This window comes from Zeus faber, assembly GCF_960531495.2.
Source record: "Zeus faber genome assembly, chromosome: 5".
NCBI lineage: Eukaryota > Metazoa > Chordata > Actinopteri > Zeiformes > Zeidae > Zeus > Zeus faber.
This window is the reverse complement of record NC_137192.1, coordinates 24,358,808-24,378,324: the sequence shown is the minus strand read 5'-3', so window position 1 is coordinate 24,378,324 and position 19,517 is coordinate 24,358,808. Positions and strand designations below refer to the sequence as shown.

Below are 19,517 nucleotides of genomic sequence, written 5' to 3'. Positions count from 1 at the left end.
GACGAGTTAAACATCAAACTAAGGTATAGGGTGTTGGAGGAACCAGAAACACAAAAGACCGTCTGCGAAGTCGCCATTTTTAAGCACCTACTCCATTGATTTGATACCATAAGCAATCTGCGTCTGGGCTCGTCCACGAGGGAATCATGTTTACATTGAAAAATGAAATGCAAATGTCTCCTCTTGGCCTGGGCGAACCAGAAAGTGGAAAATAACCTCTTAGCATTTGACAGTTCTGAGAATCATGACGACTTATTACATCACGACCAGAGTCAGATTGCGTCAGGGAGCGTTGTCGCCCACCTAAAATTTCCCCAAATCGATTAATGATTAATTGATGAGTACTCTCCTTTCCTTTCATGGTCTGACCACGTGCATACATTTGGTTTCCCTTTTCAAAGCAGGGTGAAGTGACACCACTAGTAGTTTGCTCATTCATTAGACCCCATGTCTGTGTCCTGTACTGTAAATATGAATGTGATCGAACTGTTTGATTGCCAATGGCTTTTTTTAACAAGGATAACAGGGCCCTTTAAAGGTCCTTGTATTATGGTAGTATGATAAACAAAGATGTTTGTTTGACTTTACTTTAATGTCTTAATATATGATTTATTTATACAATACAGGATTCGTACACAGTATATGTTGTGTTTTCAGCTTGAATTTTTCATGATTAAATACTTACCAGGATAAATCCTTTTCAGCTGTTTGCTTACTTAATTGCACATTTAATTAAGTGATTTAATCATTAATATGTACACTACTGCACAAAGGTCACTATTAGCTATTTATCTATGGAATAACAACCACACACACACACACACACACATATATGTATATATACTGTACATACATACATATATATATAGACCCAGACACACATTTTATCATTTGTTTTTATTTATGTATATATACAGTATACAGCATATATACAGTATGTGTGTGTATCATTTATTTATATTTTTGATTAGTTTTTATAATATTGTTTTATTTGTACATATTATCTCCAGATTCCACCAACCATTTCCCATTCCAAAAATAATATGTGCCCCTATTCTAGGCCATTTTAAATTAAAATCGTCTGCTAAAGCACATAAAGTATGTGGGGGTAATTCGAACCAGCAGGAATATTATTTTCCTACACCACTGCTCCTCATCATCACAGTGCAATGCAGTGAAACACCAATAAATTAATATCTCCAGGAGGAGGACGTGTGCGGTCACAAGGTTGAGGAATGAAATGTCCGGCTAAGGGAGGGCTCTTTAGAAACGGTTCCGTCCAAAAAGAGAATTACCTTTTGCTCTGCCCATGTGTCCGTCTGGCTGTTTGACGTGACTGCAGACCAGGGCATCGCAGTGCGTCCATTGGTCCCCTGGGAAGTGCAGGATCCTTAAAAAAGCTTTAAAAAAAGAGATTATCTGTTTACTCTCCCCTCAAACCATCCCAGAAACAGAGCAGTTTGGAATCCGGCACTTTTTTTTTTTCACCTTTGTACTGTGAAGAATGTTTCAAACTCCACTTACGAAAACAAATAGTTAAACAAAATAAAATTGCTCTTGTGTTGCAAGATCAAAATGTACTAGAATGTGCTACATGTATATTTATCAATTCCAGCCCGAGAACCAACTCTGTGTTCATCAAAACAAGCTCATGTTTCTCACTGAAAGTGAGCGATATTAGATAGATAGATAGATAGATAGATACAGAGATAGATAGATGAATAGAAAGAGAGATAGATGATGGCTGGATAAATGGATAGATGGATAGATACAGTAGATTGATGGATGGATAGGTAGATGATAGATGGATAGATTGATGGATGGATGAATGGATAGCTAGATAGATGGATAGATAGATAGATATTAGTTGGCCATAAGAGTACAAATAAGCACAGTTCTACATGCTTTGTGACGTTTCTACTGGGTAACAGATTGTCCTGGCAGAATGTGGTTTTATTTAATGGTGTGCGGGAGCAGCAATGAAGCCGTGGAAACACTAGAATCTGGTAAAAAACAGAGGTAGGAGGGGTGGCAGCGTATTTTCCTCAGCGAGAGATTAATCAGCAGCGTTGATTGCATCTTGCGAGTGGGAAAAAAAATCACCGGTTGCCGCAAAATCCATAAGCACCAGTATTTGATCAGGAGGGAAAGTCCCCCCTCCCCACTCTCGAACCTCAGCCCCGGCGTACTTGGAGCAGTCTTGATTGTGCCGCCCCTGATTTACAGCCACGGAGTGAGAGCGGGAGAGATGTATTTTTAATAGAGGGAAAGAGAGAGAGAGATGGAGACGGAGAGAGAGGGGGGGGGGACTGAGAGAGAGGGAGAGAGAGAGAGACAGAGAGAGAGGGACAGAGAGAGAGAGAGAGGGAGAGAGAGAGTCTCCAGTGATAGATGACGCCCCGTCACGCTGCGGCAGTGTAAATACCGAGCTGTGGCGAGGCCGCTGCAAGATCTGCTGGAGGTTTGTAGAAAATGCCAAATTACTGGAAGTTACTGCCTCACTCCCAAACTTTTGGGGGGTGGGGGGTGGGGGGGGGGGGGGGGGGGCGAGCTGGTGAGAGAGATAAGAGAGAGAAGCGAGAGGACCTGCACCGTCAGTCCTTTACCATTATGTTTGTAGACTGGGGCTGGAAGAGTTAACGAGATGACTTTTCTTTTTGCCTTTTTTGAATTTAAATTATTCCCAACTTATTGATTTTTCTCAATGGTTAAGAAAATCCCATCCATCTGTCCACCTGTCTGTTTAGATATAAGGTTATAGATGGTATAGTTGAGGTATAATGTTAGAGATGGTCAGGTTTAGGTATAAGGTTATAGATGGTTAAATTTAGGTATGAGGTCATAGATGATTAGGTTAAGGTATAATGTTATAGATGGTTAAGTTCCAGTATAACATTAACGATCGTTTAGTTTAAGAATAATGTTATAGATGGTTACGTTTAGGTATAAGGTTAGATATGGTTACGTTTAAGAATAATGTTAAAGATGGTTACGTTTAGGTACAAGGTTATAGATGGTTAAGTTTAGGTATAAGGTTAGAGATGGTTACGTTTAAGAATAATGTTAGAGATGGTTAAGTTTAGGTATAAGGTTAGAGATGGTTACGTTTAAGAATAATGTTAGAGATGGTTAAGTTTAGGTATAAGGCTAGAGATGGTTAAGTTTAGGTATGAGGTTATAGATGGTTACGTTTAAGAATAATGTTAGAGATGGTTAAGTTTAGGTATAAGGTTAGAGATGGTTACGTTTAGGTATAAGGTTAGAGATGGTTAAGTTTAAGAATAATGTTAGAGATGGTTAAGTTTAGGTATAAGGTTAGAGATGGTTACGTTTAGGTATAAGGTTAGAGATGGTTACGTTTAGGTATAAGGTTAGAGATGGTTAAGTTTGGGTATAAGGTTATATATAATAAAGTTCAGGTATAAGGTTATATATGGTTAAGTGATGGTTAGGGTAAGTGTTATAATGGGCCGTCAGAACAATGGCATGGCAACCCCTCCTCCCCACCAGCCCCCACCGCCCTCCACCTCTTCGAAGCCAAACTTGGCCGAAAACCCCACTTTAATCAGGTAGAACATTTCCATAAAGGCGGGGCGATATTGGGCCAGTTACTGTCGAAGAGGTCAGAGGTCACCGGCAGGTCAGGGTTCAAAGGGGACTTGGGATTGACGGGTGGCCATCTGTTCTGCTGCAGGCGAGCGGGTCCAGAAGCATTTCGCAGCAGTTTAAATTCCTCCTTCAATCCTCAGCACAAGAAGCAGTTTGAATGGTAAAAAAAACAGAGTGGACCACCAGTGGTCCTTCAATTTATTCGTTCAATTAAGATTATTTGTTATGTGAGATATGAATTCAAACAGTGGTTTTCCCTTCCAATATCGTCGGCATTCTTAAAATACTTGATTTGTAACTGTCCTTTTCGGACAATCAACCGGACACCCTATGCATAAAACAGTTTGAATTATCTACAGTACATTTTCCAAAATACTAATTCCGATGTCAAAATACTAATTTATGTTTTCAGGCACCTTTAACATTTTATCCATCCTTCGCAAACTCGGGTACACTTACTTTTTATTTATTTTTTTAAGTACAATAACTGATAAGAGGACATTTAAAAACATTTTTTTTTACATTTTCTCTAGACGTTTACATTTGTAATTAATGCTGAATAACGTGCATTTGATAAAAACCTGATAAAAAAAAACAAAGAAAAAAAAACAAAAACATAAATTGGTATGTGCACACAGATCATACAACGTTCTAATCGCAGCTAATCATACTGACCTCGCAGCAAAGGCATTTGGACGTCAGCCTATCGTGAAAATGCAAAGCATATTATCGCTCCCTAATGTGCAATTAAAGTAGGAAATCAGACACAAGGCTCGAAACCAAATTCACATTTGTTTTCCACTTCATCCTTCACGCGTGAGGATGGACGTGGACGGAGCAGGATCAACATAGATCACGGCAGGATTTCATTCATGTCGGCGTCAGCGAGATCCATCCTTATTTTCTAATTATTTCAAGAGAGGGAGTTCGGGAATAGAACTCGAATAGAATAGAGCAATTTTCACCCTTTTTAAACCTCTCGACAAATAAGCTCCTTTCCATGCTGCAGCAGGATGTCTGTAGCCGTATGAGCGTCCAGCCTCAAGCAGAGAGGTTCCCAAACCTTCTTGCCAGGACCAAGATGTCGCCTTTGAAGATCTGGCCTCAGTACCCAACAGATATAGTGGAATTTAAATAAGAAAAAAAAACATTCACAGCATATTGACCGTGGAATTCCACCGGCCTGAGGAAATTGATGAGGAAATTGCGCAATCTACGAGGGAAACTAAACACGGCGTGTGGTTGGTTCTTTTTTTTTTGGTGGGGAGGGTGTTCTTTTAGGGTCAGGGTTAGACGCGGGAAGTAGTTTTAAATAAAATCTCATTGTTTATTAAAACACCCAAAACAACAACAAGAACACACCGAGACGCGTGTGTCTACAGTGTGAGTTTTACAATAAAAAAAAAAAAAAAATAGAATTCACGCATTTTATTTAGGGCTTAATCGTTTGCCCCATTGGAATGCATGGAAGCACGGCGGGAAGTTGTGGCCGAGTGGTCAGTTTCTCAACGGCAAGGTGTTCAAATTTAAAAAACTTGGGTTGAAAAATAGTGAACCTATCCTTTTAAGTGGCAGCGTGGAGGATTTAGCGGCATCCGGCCGAATCCCCAACTCGCCCTTTTCTAACGTGTGGGAGAAGCTACGGCGGCTACAAGCTAGCATAAGCGAAGCTAAAAAGAGATTGGAGTCCAGGCGTTCAGTCTGATAGCGAGATAGTCTTAGCAGGATACAGGCCTTGTCAGAGGCATAAGCGGGCTAAAGTGCCAGCCGGGGGCCCCCGTGGCAAGCAGAGGGCCCCCAAGAGATGCCCACAACGCTGCACTTCCCCGTTCCTCCAAACAAAACAATAAAACTGTGGTTTTTTGAATTTTAGATCATGTATTTACCTTCCTCCGTTTCCTAATTGAAAGGATAAAAAAAAAAAAAAGGCGCCGCACGATCCGTGTCCCCGAAACAAATTCTGCCGAGGTCCCCGTAAAGGCTCGGGCCGGCCCTGGCAGGATACGTATTTCGTTATCCGTTTGCTGAGTCCAAGACCGGACGGACAAACCGGTAACGTTGCCGATGCTGCGTTCCATTCACTTCGTAAGTCCGAAGTCAGACCTGGGAACGACGCCGTAGCCCAGTTGACCGCTTATCAATCAGTACCACCAGTCGGAAAACCAAGATGGACGCCTCCGGGAAAACCATTGCTGCGCTTGTTCTGTTGGACACAGACAACTACAGAACAAATATGGGAGCCGGGAATCGAGCGTTCCTCTGGCGGTCCACGCACATGTCCACGTCCACGTCCAAATAAAAAACAAAAACAAACATTGTTAACACCACAGCCGCCGGACCGCATCATTCACTCATTGTTGACGCGCGGAGCGGCCAGCGGAGGCTTGTGAGGCCGGGGGCCGTTGAGGTTCTTCCGGCTCCGGCCAGGGGAGCGAATCCGCTTGGGATTCCCAACCGGGAGCTCGGAAAAAAAAAAAATTCCGCGCAACATCCGAGGGGGGAGGAAGAGCCAGCGTTTTGGCTTGTCCGTTCCGGGCTACTGTAGAAACATCGGCGGTGCAACATGGCGGCCAACGTGGAAGCGTACCCGCTCCCACGCAGACGAAAACGGCTCATTCTCAGGTAACGCCCACACAAGGGTACTCATTTTAACGGGATTGTACACAAATTGAAACACACTTGCGAATAGTGTATTCAATTTCTGCCAATACTTACTGTAAATAATAACAACCATGTCGGAAGGTCTACGACGGCGGGTCGGACGCCCTGCTTCCGAGGGGGGGTCCAGTGCGCGTGCGCGGGCGCGCCGGGCAGGGGTGACAGTCACGTGGAGGCGGTCAGGCTGGAGTCACATGGGTGGCGTTGTACTGGGCGGGTGGTGTTTTGACTTCAGCCAGGAGCCGCGGACTCTTCCGCGATGTCTCCCCAGAAGTGCTGGTGAAGTAGTGTCGGGCGGCGGCGGCGGCGGCGGCGGCGGCGGCGGCGGGGGGGGCGGGGAGGTGGTTCTCCGGTGTGCGTGCGTGCGTGCGGGTGGGTGCTATGGAGGTTCCCGCCATCAACCTGAAGGTGAGGCTGTGTTTGCTCTGCGTCCCCTCCGTGCGGGCTTGAACGCGAACTTCCCTCCGGAGATTTCGGAACACGAACGTCCTGGAAGTCGTTCAACTTGATTGTTTTTTTTCTTTTTTTTTAATTAATTGAAACAACAACAACAACAACAACAACAACAACCGCAACAGCAACGGTTAGGTGCCGCGGCGAAGTCGTTTATCCACCAGACATTCGTCCGGACCTCACAGCGGGGAGTCGGTTGTTCGCGTCCCCAGAACGAGTTGCAGCCGCACGGGCGGCGGCAGCGCAGAGGGTCGGCCGCTGGTTCGATGGCGTGATATATATAGTTTCGTTGTCACGGGAGGACATCCAAACCGGGACCACATAGAACCGGGACACGGACTACGCGCTGCCTGCAGGTCACGTGACAGAGAAGCTTTTGAGCTTGGAAATGTATGAAGTCATAGGTATAAGAACAGGAGCTTTTACTTTGTACTTGAAAAGTCGTGCAACATGTAGTCTGGGTCCTTTTCCTTTTAAAGACCCAGTTTGGGTGTCCTAGGTCACATGACAGAAAAGCAATTTCACTTTGAAATCTATATAAATATATATATATATATATATATATATATATATATATATAAAAACAGGAACTTTTATTTTGAAATTGGAAGGCACATGTGGCCCTATTACTGTACAGACTGTACAGACCTCGTTTGGGTGTCCCAGGTCACATGACAGAAAAGTGATTTGACCTTGAAATGCATGTTTGAAAAAAAAAAAAACAGATCTGAAAACGAGAACCTTTTTTATTTTTTGAATTGAAAGGCTGCGCAACGTTTGGTGTGGGTCCTTTGACTATATAGACCTGGTTTGGGTGTCCCTAAAGTCGCACGAAAGGTTTAGCATTTTGAATTGGGCTGCGCCTGGTTGCGGGGACGGTCAGCCGCTCTGCCCCGTGAGGTCGGGACAAACGAAAGATCTGAATTTCAAACTTCACCACGGTCTGTGAGCTACTGTGGCAACTGAAGTCGGTCCATTGACATGAATTGGAACTAGATTATTCTGTTTATTATTCTGTAGCTTAACCCGATTTCTCAAGTCAATTTTTATCCTTTATTGTTTTTTTTAATTTTTATAGTATTTTCTATGCTTTGTTTGTTAATTAGAGTTTACGGGTCTATGGGAAGCCTTCGGGACCCTAACCCTTCAGTGTTATCTGAATGTTACCTTTTCATATCTTATCCGTCTCCACACATGGGTATAATAATGCAAGTTTTATTAGAGGCAAAAACCAATACCTTGCCCGGAGTTATATTTAGGGACATAATATTCTAAAGTGCAAATGTAATATGTATAAATCTATAACTTATGAATTGGGGTTTTTTCTTCTAGATGAAGTGAATCTTGTAGCGCCACCACACACAGTTTTTTTTTCCATTCAGCGCCTGTCGTGGAACTCCATGTATTATATTTGACGACAAGTCATCACAGATGTTGTCCTTACTCCTAATTCTCCGGCGACTTTGTGTTGTTGTTTTCATCTCCACTGGACTGCCCCCCCCCCCCCATTGAAAATAAATAAATTGAGTGACCTTCCATTTCCTTTCATTCCAACAATCGTGTTTCTTGTTCCCGACCACAGGCCATAATCCTGGTTCACTGGCTGCTGACGGTTTGGTGAGTGCTGCTGTTTCACTTCATGTTCCACACACCGGAGGAATTGCTCTTCCCCCGCGCTGCTGTGCGACTCCGCCGCTCTCACACAGTTTGAGTGCGACTGATTAACGCTTTGCATTCAACGGAAAGAGATACCTTTTGACGGATTGAAATGGTTCTTGTGAGAATTCCATTCCTCACTCAGAACATACTCTTCTGACTCTCACCCACCTCGCTCACCGCGCGTTCCACCGACTGAATCAAACCAAACCGAGAGTCGGAAAATCCAATGACTCTTTGTTTGTTTGTTTTTTTTGTGTTTTTTTTTTTTTTTTTAATGAATGACCCACTGATCACTGATCTCAAAAAAGAGTCGAACCTTTCCTCGTTACTAATAGTTCTCACTGTCTGAGTGAAACGTGTTCTGATGAGCACAGCGCTGCTATTCTGTCTGGAACTGATGCATTTCATAAACCAGTACAGCCATTTTGATCATGCGACACAAAAGATAATTTCCAGTGTTTATTTACTGTAAGTGGAATCCGAAAGCTTTTCGCGGCACACATGTCGAGCTCTCGCGGTGCACGAGTGTGCCAAGGTACAGTGGTCTAACACCGGCCTAACATATACCTGGGAGTAAATGACTGGAAACCTCAGTGGCACCAAAGATCTTTGTGTTTTTGGGTGAAATTGCTTCTCTCCGTCTCGTGCTCCAGGGGCTGCATGGCCTGGCTCCCCAGCTCCTTCGCCTGGGGAAACTTCAGCGTTCTGGCACTTGGGGTTTGGGCCATCGCTCAGAGGGACTCCATCGATGCCGTGCTCATGGTGAGACCTCGCCTTGAACTTCCCGGCGTTAAAAGCTGTGGTTTTCGGCATCGCGCAACAATACAATGGTCTAACTATTGGGGAAGTGCCGTTGATCTACTGGAACCTATTTGATCTTTTTTCATGTCCTGTGGAATCTAGGGCAATCGGTTAGCATCTGTTTAGAAGCATAGCATTCCCCTTAATGCAGCAGGCATTATAAAGTATCCGATTTAGAGCACCAGGGCCCCACCATATTCTTCTCCTCAGAAGCAATGTGTAAGTTAAAGTGGCAATCCATCGGATCGTCTGTGTTGGGCGGTGCTCTACAAGCCTCAGAACTCCATTAGAAAACTGAAAACTTGAATTTTCAACTGCATAATTCAAATACATTGAATGACTGTTCCTTATAAGGTGCCAGCTAAATAAATGATCAAATATGGGATTTTTCTGAACAAAATAATTTTCATGGATGACCACTTTAATTCTTCACCAGAACCAGGAGTAGCACCTATGGACGAGGCAGCAGTTCTGTTTCTAAAGATTATTTTGGACTGGACATCGATTAAGTCCTTGATTTTATTGTTTTGGCACTGGTCCCAAGGAAGGAAGGGGAGGGGGTGTCCTAAAAATGAAAGCAAGGATGCATGGATACAATCCTGATATCGAGTAAAATAGTATTTCTCCAAGCAATAAAATGGAATATTTATCTATTATTGTATTGTATCTAAACTGTTCAGTGAAAGCGATGGATTGCATTGGTGCTCGGTGCCAGCCAGTGCATCCCTTCATACCCGCCTGTGTGGGCACGGAATCATTTTGTCCCTTCCCGTAGTTTCTCATCGGGATGACCCTGACGATACTGACGGACATCGTGCACTTTGGGATCTACTACCCTCTGTCCGAGGCGGTTCTGGGACGCGGCCGCGACACATTCCGTTTTAGCGCCGGCATGGCCATCCTCAGCCTGCTGCTCAAGCCCGTGTCCTGCTTCTTCGTTTACCAAATGTACCGCGAGCGCGGGGGAGACTACAACCTCAACTTTGGTAAGTACCGGCTTGGTGCTAGACGACTAGAATTTTGAATTAAAGAATTACCAAGAAACAACAATGAGTTGGACGCTGTCCTCCTGATTTCACATCGGGACGGAGCAGGGGGGAACGAATCCTGGTTTAGAAAGTTCAAAACGTCCACTCCGGGATTTTGAGTCAACCCTGTGGATTTGCTGAGTAGCATCAACCCCAGGTCCGGAGATGCAGGGCTGTCGCAAAAACAAGGCCTGGATTTGAACTTTCTGGGTTAGGGTTACGGAATGATCCACCTCATATTTCTCATATAGAGCGTGTTGAAAGGCCGGAAATTCTCGATTCTTACAATCAAAGCACGGCAAAGTTTCCTTCAGTTTTTCTCGGTTAAGAGATCATCAAATATGTGTTTTAATGACTCAGATGACACGTACGCATCTGGAAAATTGTGAGAAATTGAACTGCCTTTCATTCAGCATCAACATAGATCCCAACCAGAACCAGTTAAGTATTTACATTTGATATGGTATTAGTCTGCTTCAAAAAAATACATAGAAAAAAGGAGATCAAACCCTAACCCACCCCTGAGTGTGACCAAACCCGGTGGCATGTTGTGATGCATGTGCTTTAGAGACCGTTTAGAGTGGTTGTTTGACGCAGTTTTCTGTGAAAAGGCTTGTGAGGGAACGCACCACGAGCTTTAGGATTAGGACCTTAGACACAGCCAATCTAATTTAGTTTCAGTGACTGTCACAAGACCAACACGCGGCCTGATATAGCTCGGTGTGGAAACCGTTGGTCCACGCTAATTTTACGCAGCCAGTCATGTACTGCAGGTAATTTGGCTTTCTGTCCGGCATCTATTTTTAAAAAACAAACAAAAAAAAAGATTGTGTGTGTGTGTGTGTGTGTGTGTGTGTGTGTGTGTGTGTGTGCGTGTGCGTGTGCGTAGATACAGTAATTTATTCTAATCTATGCTAGTGGGGGGTCCGTCAAGGAGGTTCCAATGGGACCCCAGCAAAATGATTAATAGTTTCATTTCACTGAGTCACCTAGATCAGTGGTTCTAAACGTGGCGCCACGTCCACGGTCCCCCCCAGTAGTCCTTCAAAGAAGTTCCAGGGGGTCCCCAGCAAAATGATAATAGAATAGTTTGGCACAATTAAAGAATGTACAATTACGGCTGTTTTGAGTTAGTTCTACCCTTATCTCCTTTAACTGGAGTATAGACGAGTATGGAAGTTTGGACTAAATCTTACTGAATAATAAGAATCTGCTCAGATTGGGGGGGGCGTCGACACCAGTCTTATGAAACGGGGACAGAGCCTAATGCGAATCAAATTGAGGGTCTTTGATGGAAGGAGGTTGAGAATCATTTATCAGATGCCATACAGTCACTTAGTTCTGTCATACTCCCCTGCTGGTAAATGAATTACAAATAGAATCAGTCCCCTGATGCGCCCCCATGTTGATATAAAAAAAAAAACAACACTTCCTGCTTACCAATTGTTGGCTTTATCTCAAGCGACCAACAGTCGTTCTCTCTGAAAGCCGCGGAAAAAACACGTGGAGTTGTAAGCTCGAAGCTCCCACAACCTATTACCAACACAATACGCCTCCTAATTGCACTCCTCTGGGGATGATTGTATATTGATGAAGCTCATCCCTCTTTCTTTTTTCTTTTTTTTCCCCCCATACACAGCAGGGCAATTTGCGCGACTTTGATTTGTCCTGCAGGAGTTGATGAATTTGGGTAACATGAGTTTCAGAGAGGGTGCATTTTTAATTGGTGTCTGATTGCAATGTCTGAGCTTAACGTGGGTCCCCCGTTGCACCCTGCCACAAGGGTGTGTGTGTGTGTGTGTGTGTGTGTGTGTGTGTGTGTGTGTGTGTGTGTGTGTGTGTGTGTGTGTGTGTGTGTGTGTGTGTGTGTGTGTGTGTGTGTGTGTGTGTGTGTGTGTGTGTGTGTGTGTGTGTGCGCATAGTCTGCTGCTTTGCAATTGGTGGTCTTCCCATGTCAGTTGAAATGACAAGGGCTGCGTCCGTTCTCTAATTGGCTGCCATGCATTACCATCAGGGCCAGGCCGTGAAATTCATCCATCACCCAAACCGTGATGTGTAGTTTTGTTATCTGAGTTTTATAGGATAAATAGTAGGATGGCACCTGACACCGTGTGAGGTATGAAATACAGTATTTTGAGTTTTTTGGGCCGCCTTTTTTTATTCGCCTTTTGAAGTGCAAGAATCACAAGGAATTTCCCTCTGTGAAGGTGCCAACATAGAAAATAAGAAGACCAAAAAATAAATACAAAGACGACAAAAAACAATGTAAAAAATGTAAATAAAAACGTTCTTATATGATTAAATAAAAAGTATATAATTATAATAAAATTTAAAAAAAAATAATAATAGTAAACAATATAAATAATATAATATATAAATATAGTATAATAGTAATAATAATAATTATAAAAAAATACAATAATAGTATCATACAGTTTGATGTGCAGAACCACTGTAGTGTAATCAACTTTACATTTGAATATACAGTACATTGTGATGCATATTGACATGACCTGATAAACCTTCGCATAAGACAACAGAACACAGCTGTAATAGTTACCAGTACCTGTACTCAGTATCCCTAAACCTTTCTGTCCGTCCATGCGTCTTCCGTCTCTCCCTTATTCCATGTCACAATTCAATCATTCGTCTCTTTTCTCTCATAGTCTTCCTCTGCTCGTCCCTTCCTCCTCCCCACCTCTTTTTATTATCTCCTCTCCTTTTTTCCCTCCCTTCTTCCCTCCTGACCTCACCCTCCCAGACCTGGAGACCTCTATGGACAGCCGCTGCACTACAGACAGTGCTGACAGTGCCTTTATTGGCCGGCGCTACTGAGTCCTGGACTTTTCCGCCATTTCACCGTTTCTCCCCCTCCATCCATCCTCCTCTCCCACTCCCCTCCACACAGGCAGTACCGTTCCGAAAACCAAGGCTGGACGCTGAAGGGACTCTTAACTTTCTGCCTATACCAGTGGTTCCCAAACCGGGCGGGGGTCCGGGTCCGTCTTAGGGGTGAAGCATAGTGGGCCTTATCTGGTCTCCGGCTGTTAAAGATCGACCGGAAAATAATAACTGATCCTTTCTCGAACAAATGAGAAAAAAAACAGTCAACAAAGTTTCTTTGTTGCATTTTCTTCCTCATTTTGCTTCATGTTTGGAGTTCTCAAAAATATCACTCTGCTGTAACCTGTGTTCTGTGCGCGTCATGAAAATCAGTTTCGTGGTCATTAAAAGTGAAATATCAATAAGATATAACTATGGAAGCTTCCTCATAGGCTAAAAATATATAGTTGGCCTAAATCTCCGGAGAGATGTGGTTTTGGCGAGGTCATGTTCACATGTGTTTAACACAGAATTCCCGCAAGGTTGAATTCTCGGTGGTTAAAAAATGGGATTCGGGAGATGGGCAGACCCTCATTTCAATTTTTAGCAAACCATTTCAAATGATTTTATTATGAGAGGTCAACCATCTGGATGGAAATCAACAGTGTGTATCTTGATGCACGTTGGATTTTGAGGAATCCAGTTTAATTGTCAGCACACCTCACTCTGGAAGAATAGGTGATATACTGTAGAGGGTACCGTTATTACACTAATAGTCGCACAAGACAAATGTAAAGGCGGCTTGTGGAACTGGGGTCTCGTGAAGTCCAGAATTGCAAGGGCGTCCTCGGAGTTCTCAGTGAGTTTGATCTCTTCCAGAAGGCCCAGATAGAAAAAAATATGGCAACGTCGATAAAGTATAATAACCCTTCCATATCTTTCTTATTTATTATTTACCAAAGTGTGTACGAGGGTGCTCCAAGGAGATAGCGTTTGGGAACCACTGCTCTAGACATCTTGTTGTGCTCACTGTCCATCCATCTGTTTTTATGGGTTTTTGGATTTATTTGCTTTTGCTCATGTGTCTCCCTTTCCATCCTATTCAGCCATCTTCTACATTCATTACTGTCTTCCCCCTATCTCACCCTTATAGCGGCTTCTTTGTGAGTTTCTGTGCAGAATGTTTGTATTTATGCTGCTTTTAATGTGTGTTGATATGTGTTTTTGCAAGTTCACATCCATGCATTATTCATATTGCTTCTCCCAAGACACTTGCTTTGTTTTTGTTTTTGTTTTTTTTGGGTTTTTTTTTAAATACTTTGACTTTATGTAAAGCGGAGATGTGTGCGCGTGCTGAAGTAGGCCAACTTTTAAAATAACCGAAGAAACGGCGGCTCATAAAAATTCATACTGACGCCTCTTGTCTGCACTAAAAGCAGGAATTAACAGGTGATTTTGTAATTGTGATTGTGTTGAATGTCTTGTCTGATGAAAAACGAAGCAGCTTTTTTCTATTATTAATCATGCAAATCATTTATACTTTTGGTTTTTTTAATAAATAAATACTCAGCCTTGCCAATTTTCAATGAAGTCCTTGACGGGTAAAAAACAATGGTCTCCTAATTGAAATAAAGATGAGATTAAAAAAAAAAAAATACCAGCCTGTCGCCGCTGTCAGACTCTTACAATTTTTTAAATAATAATATTAATTATATATATATATATATATATATATATATATATATATATATATATATATATATATATATATATATATATATATATATAGATTATTAATATTATTATTTAAAACATTTTAAGAGTCTGACAGCGGCGACAGGCTGGTGTCTGAGGTTTCTTATTGGTATTCAGGTGACGCTGGGACTGTTCTCTGTGCTGAGCTCCACCAGGGAGACTTGGAGATCACACTTGATGAATTATGTCAGTGAGCTGCCTTCACCAAAGTGTGTGATAAATCCTGTTTGCCCGGGATTTATCGCGTGTTTCAGTGTAAACAGCCGAGCAGGATTCTGGACCGAGTGTTGTGTCGCCATCGCACGACGTCCACGGGAGATATTCAGGTGCATTATCAGGAAACGCCTTCCGGGGTGGAGATTTTTCAGAACTCTGTTTTCCGTGTGGTCATGTGGACGACGTGAAAACAGAGTTTCTCGAAAAAGCTGACACCCCGTTGCGTTGTTCTCCGTGTCTCCATTGAACGTTTAAGTCTCTCCAACTTAAGCTATGGCGTCCACACAGTGTTGTGTCTGAATATTATGAAGAACCTCACCAGACTGCATGCTCCCAATGTTCTCCCATGGTGTATGACATCAAGAAATCCGAAATATCCCTACAGTGTGTGTGGATGCAGCAATTTGTATCAAGTAGCTAAGGCATTATTGACGGGTTGTACTTTACACAGCAGTTCCTCTAATGGCCACTAGATGCTGCGCCAGAAAATCTCAGACCCGGTGGAAGTCAATGGAAAAAGAAGAAACTCTTCGCCAGAAATACACTCGATACATTTTCACCACAAGACTTTAGGGTCTGAATATTGAACTGTACTTCTTCGCTGTCGAGCCAGGTGGCCGTGTCTCTGCCTTTCTCCGTCTCTGCTGGTTTCAGTTGCCCTGCCCCTTTTGGTGTTCTTTCTTCACTTACAGTATCTTTTGTGTAGCGTTCTTCATTCTGAAATGACCATAATGTAAGTATCTGGGTTGTTTTTTATCATTATTAATAATAATAATAATAATAATAATAATTATAATAATGAGTGAAACTTAACAATTGTGTTTTAATTATACTCACTTCTGGATGAAGGCTGGAAGAGGCTCCGATCAGATCAATACATAGAAATAATTAAACTAGAAGAAATGTAATACCTGTAACACACTAACGGAATTTAACACAAAGTGGTATTAACATTGATTAACTGTTTATTAAGGGTTTTTATTTTTTATTTAAAAAAAAAAATGTAATTAAATACTTATCTAGAGTCTAACAAAATGCGTAGCTACATATTTATTGAGACTTCCTTTTCTTATTTGTATTTATATATTAATTTATATCTTTTTTTTCTTATCTGTTACTTATTTTATGTTTTGTGCTCAATATTTATTCTTACATTTTGTTTCCAACGTAGCCTTTTTTGTACTGTTATGGACTTGACAAACTACTTTAACTTGGAAATGCATGTTTCATGGTGGGAAATGTGCCAAAAAATGTGGGGATTACCGACTCAGAAAAATGCCTTAACAATGGACATGAAAAATGGCCGACCCAAGAACTGTGAATCGCCAACCGTGGTGAATAATGTTGAAAGCAACCGGGCCGTTGTTGTGTTGTGAGACTTGTTGCTTGTTTTTCGGCAGGTTTCCCGTCGGTGTCGCCCTCCAGAGAAGCGTACCAGTCCATCGACCAGCAGGACCAGTCGCCCGGCACCGCCGGCGCCAACCCTATCAGCCAGGGCCAGGACGGCAAATCCGTGCCGTGCGCATACTGAGGCGCCGGGGGCCAGGCTTTTAGTTCTTGATCATGTCGTATCTATCCAGCAGCAGCAGTGTTTGGGGCGCTTGTGGCGGTACATTTTAGTTGACTTTGGTTGGTGTCTGTCACTTCTGGATTTTGGCGGTGTCTTTCAAATTCCCACAAAACAAATTCTACAGAGGCTATATCCCGGTAGGGGACGTTTTGATGTAAGAAAGGCCACATCAGAAGCACGCTCCTGAGGGGGAAAGTGCAGAATACGTTTTTCTGCCATGCCACCGTTGGTTACCATGGTTTGTCTTTGTGCATTTTTGTGGCTTTGATTAGAATCTTTTTTTTTGTTTGTTTTGTTTTGTTTTGTTTCCAAAATCTCAATTACAGAGATACGGGGAAACTGAAGCTCCATCCCGTTATGACCACGAGTGTCTCAAATTGGTGAAAAAATAATAATAATAATAATTTCTATTTATTAATGCATTCAGAATGACCATGCAATACTTGAAATAATGAAGAATTGAATGGTAATGCATGGTAAAATAGGAAATGTGCAGTGTGCACATAATAATAATAATAATAATAATAATAATGGCTGGTACAGTCACACTTCCGAGAAATGCAAGTTATTTCATCTTTCAGACTAATATAATTTTAAACAAACAAAAAAAAAATCCCCTAGATTCGCTTTATTGGGTTATTGGTGATTAATAATTTAGTGTTTTCCATTTCCTTCATCTGCAGAAAAATGTCGGAAGTGCAAATTTCCTCAGAACGTTTTTTTAAGTGTTATCTTTGCCTTCATAGTTATATATAATCTTATAATAAAATAAAGACACGTTCCGACCTCCTTATCAGTCTCTAACCCCAAAAGCTGCACTTCTCCCCCAATGTTACCCTGAAAATACTGCGACAAGTACTTGAAGTGGTGGAAGTCCACGCTGTTACCAGGCTTCTGCAGTAGGGGGGTGCGGTCGATGGTACATGTTACTTTTTTTTACCCACAAGTGAATGTAAAATTTAAGGAAAACTCTGGTATTTTTTTGCAACATAAATCTTGTTTATTCGATCATTGGGAGTCAAACACGAGCGATCGGCTCTTTTATCAAATCTCTTGGATTGATCCGGTATTGAGACGGTAGGGTGATCGAGGATAGGGCAATAAAAAAAAAAAAAATAGGTGCCATGTTCTTTGGCAACCATGATTGCCCTATTCCATAGAACGGATCATATACTGGATCAATTTAAACAGATCTGAATCTGTTTATTCCGCCAGATACATTCACAAAGGAATTTGTTATTGTGTGTTCTGGTGCGTTTCACTACAGGCCATTAGGGGAAAAAAAAAAAGAAGCTCAACAGTTTGAGTAAAATAAAATAAAAAGTCAAGTAAAAAATTTGATTTGGCAAATATATACAAATAGATGCAAAATACAAAACAGAAATAGTCAGATGTATACTATAATAAATAAATTATTGGATAAATTATTGTTATGGGTATATTGGGTATAAATTATGAATAATAATTATTTTGATGTACTATTAAGCGTATTACAATATGTAGATTGAAGAGCATCAGAATAAAGATTCTGATTCCGATCGTATTGGGTTTGACTCGAATTGACCAAGGGGGGGAAAGAATGTTACAGGATTAAAATAAAAAACACAAGAGTTTTCCTTCGATGGGTTTCAATGTCTGTATGCGCTGAATCCAGTGACTATGCGTGATGCGGCGAGCTGTGCACCGCACTTTAACTAGTGTCCCAACTAAAAAGCGTTTGTTTTTTTTTCGTTTGTTTTTTTCCATTTCCCTCTTCCTTGTTGATCGGTAGCAATTGCATCACTTTTTTTAACAAAACTCTGTGAAATTCTGTTACGCACAGGCACACGCCCGTTGTACTTCCCCTCTCCAGAGGGATGGGCCCATTGAAGCATGTGTTCAGCACGCAGGTCCCATGTGTTCAGCACGTAGGTCACGTTTTGTTTTTTTCCTGACTCCGGGGGGAGCGTCACATGATTAAATTAACGCCGGATTTGAGACAAATGACATTACATGCATACTTGGTTCTGCTGAATCTGCTGCTGTATCGAGGCTCAGATCGACTTGTTACAGATGTTTACAAGGCTTTTGCTGGACGTTCCCGTCTCAACTGGCGGTATTTCATTTTTAGGAGAGTTGAATCCCCCAAACCTTGTTACCTACTGAGGAAAGTATTACTGGCATAATTGGTTGTTTTTTTTCTGTTCCTTTGTTTTTTGACGTTTTGAAATTTTCCAACATCCCTTTTTTGTTTTCTTCTGGCGATCCTGCGCGTTTGAATCATATGGTGCAATGCCGGGGCGGTTATAAATATTTTTTTCTTGTTTTGAGAAAATGTAATTTCAAAGACATGATATTATTATATACTTTGGTCATATTAATCTGCTCAAACATCTTCTCCAAATTCAAATCCAAAGCCTGAACCTGAACCTCTAAGTGAGCTCCAATCTCTCAACAAGACTCCTTCAGAGGCGTTGTCAGCACAGTTTTTTATTTCCATGCTAGGACCTTTTTTTTTTTGTTGTTCTTGTTTTAGTTTTTTTGTTTTTTTATATACCAACTGATTTCATTCTAACGGGATTTCATTCTCCACAATTCAAGGCTGTGGCGGCTGTGGCAAGATGATGTTTTCTCCAATAAAATAACAACATCGATCCCGATAATCTCGTTGTGTTCTCATGAATCCTGACGACACTCTCCAGTGGATGTGCTGGGTAATCAGAAATGCAGTGAACGGGTGAAAAGGCGCGGTATGAGTTCCATACGTCTCTAGTTTGGCAGGGGGCCCGCCACGTGTATACGAGTGAAGCACCAAAGCGAAAACTTCTTGGCCGGGCCCAAAGCCAAGGTTCAGGAGAGACTGAGCAGGACACCAAGTAGCACTCTTGGTAGTTTCTCATCTTTTTGCCATTTGGGTTTTTTTTTTTTTTTTGCCGTTGCTTAAAGGGCACAGAGCAAAACTTACT

The 19,517-nt window shown here is 42.0% G+C and overlaps 1 protein-coding gene across 2 annotated transcripts; it reads left to right on the top strand.

The window, feature by feature from the left end:
• The first annotated feature begins 6,620 nt into the window (after positions 1-6,620).
• agtrap (angiotensin II receptor-associated protein) lies at positions 6,621-19,200 on the top strand. 2 transcript variants are annotated; one of them, XM_080000680.1, is made up of 5 exons: positions 6,621-6,675; positions 8,303-8,337; positions 9,033-9,141; positions 9,956-10,166; positions 16,403-19,200. In XM_080000680.1, the coding sequence occupies exons 1-5, from the start codon at positions 6,649-6,651 to the stop codon at positions 16,531-16,533; spliced, it is 513 nt and encodes a 170-aa protein (XP_079856806.1). In that variant the 5' UTR covers positions 6,621-6,648; the 3' UTR covers positions 16,534-19,200. The 2 variants fall into 2 exon arrangements, with proteins under 2 accessions (XP_079856806.1, XP_079856807.1); XM_080000681.1 differs by lacking the exon at positions 16,403-19,200 and adding an exon at positions 12,970-14,677.
• Positions 19,201-19,517: the final 317 nt, after the last annotated feature.

Excerpts from the sequence above, each read along its gene's own strand:
- agtrap (XM_080000680.1), top strand. The coding sequence starts at position 6,649 with ATGGAGGTTCCCGCCATCAACCTGAAG. Across the intron at positions 8,338-9,032 it reads CACTGGCTGCTGACGGTTTG|GGGCTGCATGGCCTGGCTCC; the intron begins GTGAGTGCTGCT and ends CTCGTGCTCCAG. Across the intron at positions 9,142-9,955 it reads CCATCGATGCCGTGCTCATG|TTTCTCATCGGGATGACCCT; the intron begins GTGAGACCTCGC and ends CCCTTCCCGTAG.